The 1,691-nt window shown below is 42.8% G+C and overlaps 1 protein-coding gene across 1 annotated transcript; it reads right to left on the reverse strand.

Annotated features, from left to right (window-relative positions):
- Nucleotides 1–374: 374 nt before the first annotated feature.
- Nucleotides 375–1,286, reverse strand: LOC144768917 (taste receptor type 2 member 40-like). The gene has a single exon (XM_078652925.1). It carries the CDS (start codon nucleotides 1,284–1,286, stop codon nucleotides 375–377), a length of 912 nt encoding a protein of 303 aa, XP_078509051.1.
- Between the last annotated feature and the right edge of the window lie 405 nt (nucleotides 1,287–1,691).

The following is a 1,691-nucleotide window of genomic DNA, read 5'->3' on the forward strand; positions in this document are numbered from 1 at the left end:
ATAACTCTAGGTGCACCATGGCTCCATATCACTTATGAAGCTTGACATTAAGACTGGGTGAGTTCTGTGTCAATCATTAACAGATCCCTATATTGAAGTCTTGTTTCAAAATGGTACCTAAAGATTGATTTCAGTTTGTTATCCAATTAGGTCATTTAAAAAGGTTTCCTGAACCTAAAACAATTTGTTTTGCATGGACAGTGCAGGACTCTCTGTGACAGGACTTCTAGAGTGTACATCTTTCTCACAAAGACCTACCTTGATTGAGGCTTGTGCATGAAAACTATTGTAGTTTGTTATAAGAAGTCCATAGAACTGAACAGATAGGAATAACCTGGTCATACCCTATGTTTCATAAACTGTAGCATAAACTGTTAGTGTTCATGAGAACATAAGATTTTCGCCGCAGCTGACCTCAACTTGATATTACTGAAGATGAGGATCAGGGAGTCAATTAAGGGGAATGCACTGCAACCACATATAGAATAGTATAGCCGGACATTCTTTGCATCTCCAGTATCGTCTCCTGCAACGACAAGCAAAGACAAATCAAAGTAGATGTATAGGATCAGAAGGGCAAATGTCGTTTTTGCAGCCTTGGCGTGGGCCTCCATGCTGGGTCCCTCGCTACTGCCTGTCATGTTCTTCTGCATTCTTCTGGAGTGTTGGTAGAGGGATGTGAGGATCAGCAGAGATGAGATTACTATCACTACCAGAGGCAGAATGGCTCCCACGATAATAATCATCCACTTTTGGAAAATACTGTAATCACGTACAGTGCCTTCAAAGGTGGTATTTGTAGTTGTGAAATTTGTTGTACACCATTTCTTAAGATGCCAGAATTCTGGTACATTGATGACTAAAGATACCAGCACAGTCCCCAGCAGCAGCCAGGGAATCATGCCAGCCATTCTCAGCCTTACGCGTGAAATAAATGGATAGGAGAAATTTACAATCTTAATGCAGTAGAAGACACGGAGCCAGGTGTTGATCCAGAAGCTGGAGAAACCAAAGATAGGGAAGAGAACAAAGAAGCTCTTCCACACCTTGTCTATATTGTACACCTCCTCCCAGAGGAAGCGGAGCATGTGGTTTCCAGATAAAGAGCACTGCAGTGGGATATTGGTCACTGCCACCCCCAGCAGCAAGACATCGCTTGAAGATGGCAAGCGTCTGTTCTTTATACTTGAAGCTGCAATAACTGCAACTATAAAGGCATTGGTGGCAGTTCCCACCAAGAGAGCAAACCCAAGAAATACCATGAAAAATATGTTAAGTGGATCCATTCTGGCCAAAAGGTTCTGTGGCTTACTGTGTGTTTCTTCCACCTTTTTTTGATAACAATCCCAATAATCTTGTGTCTACGAAATCATACAGTATTGCCTTCCTCAAGAGAATCCTGGTTTCTGCAAAATATGTGATTTCAGTTCAACTGGCCACACTAGAACATCGTGTTAAAAAAAAGACTAACACGCTGTTGCACGGTCTAAATTTGCTGCCTCTAGTTTGCAAGTAATTATGGGAGAAGACATGACGGTTGGTCGGCACATTACTCTTCAGTCAGCAGTGGGTTAACAAATCTTGACAGCACCCTTGTCAGAGGTGGCTACCTGGCTCCTGTTCTTGAGAGACCCTTTTTTTGAGGTTCCACATTGTTAAGAAGTCTAGTAGCGGAGGCGTGGGGCTGGCTG

The sequence above is a fragment of the Lissotriton helveticus genome, chromosome 7 (assembly GCF_964261635.1).
Source record: "Lissotriton helveticus chromosome 7, aLisHel1.1, whole genome shotgun sequence".
Lineage (NCBI taxonomy): Eukaryota > Metazoa > Chordata > Amphibia > Caudata > Salamandridae > Lissotriton > Lissotriton helveticus.

What these genes read in the sequence shown, in the direction of transcription:
- LOC144768917 (XM_078652925.1), bottom strand. Translation starts at nt 1,286, where the DNA reads ATGGATCCACTTAACATATTTTTCATGGTATTTCTTGGGTTTGCTCTC.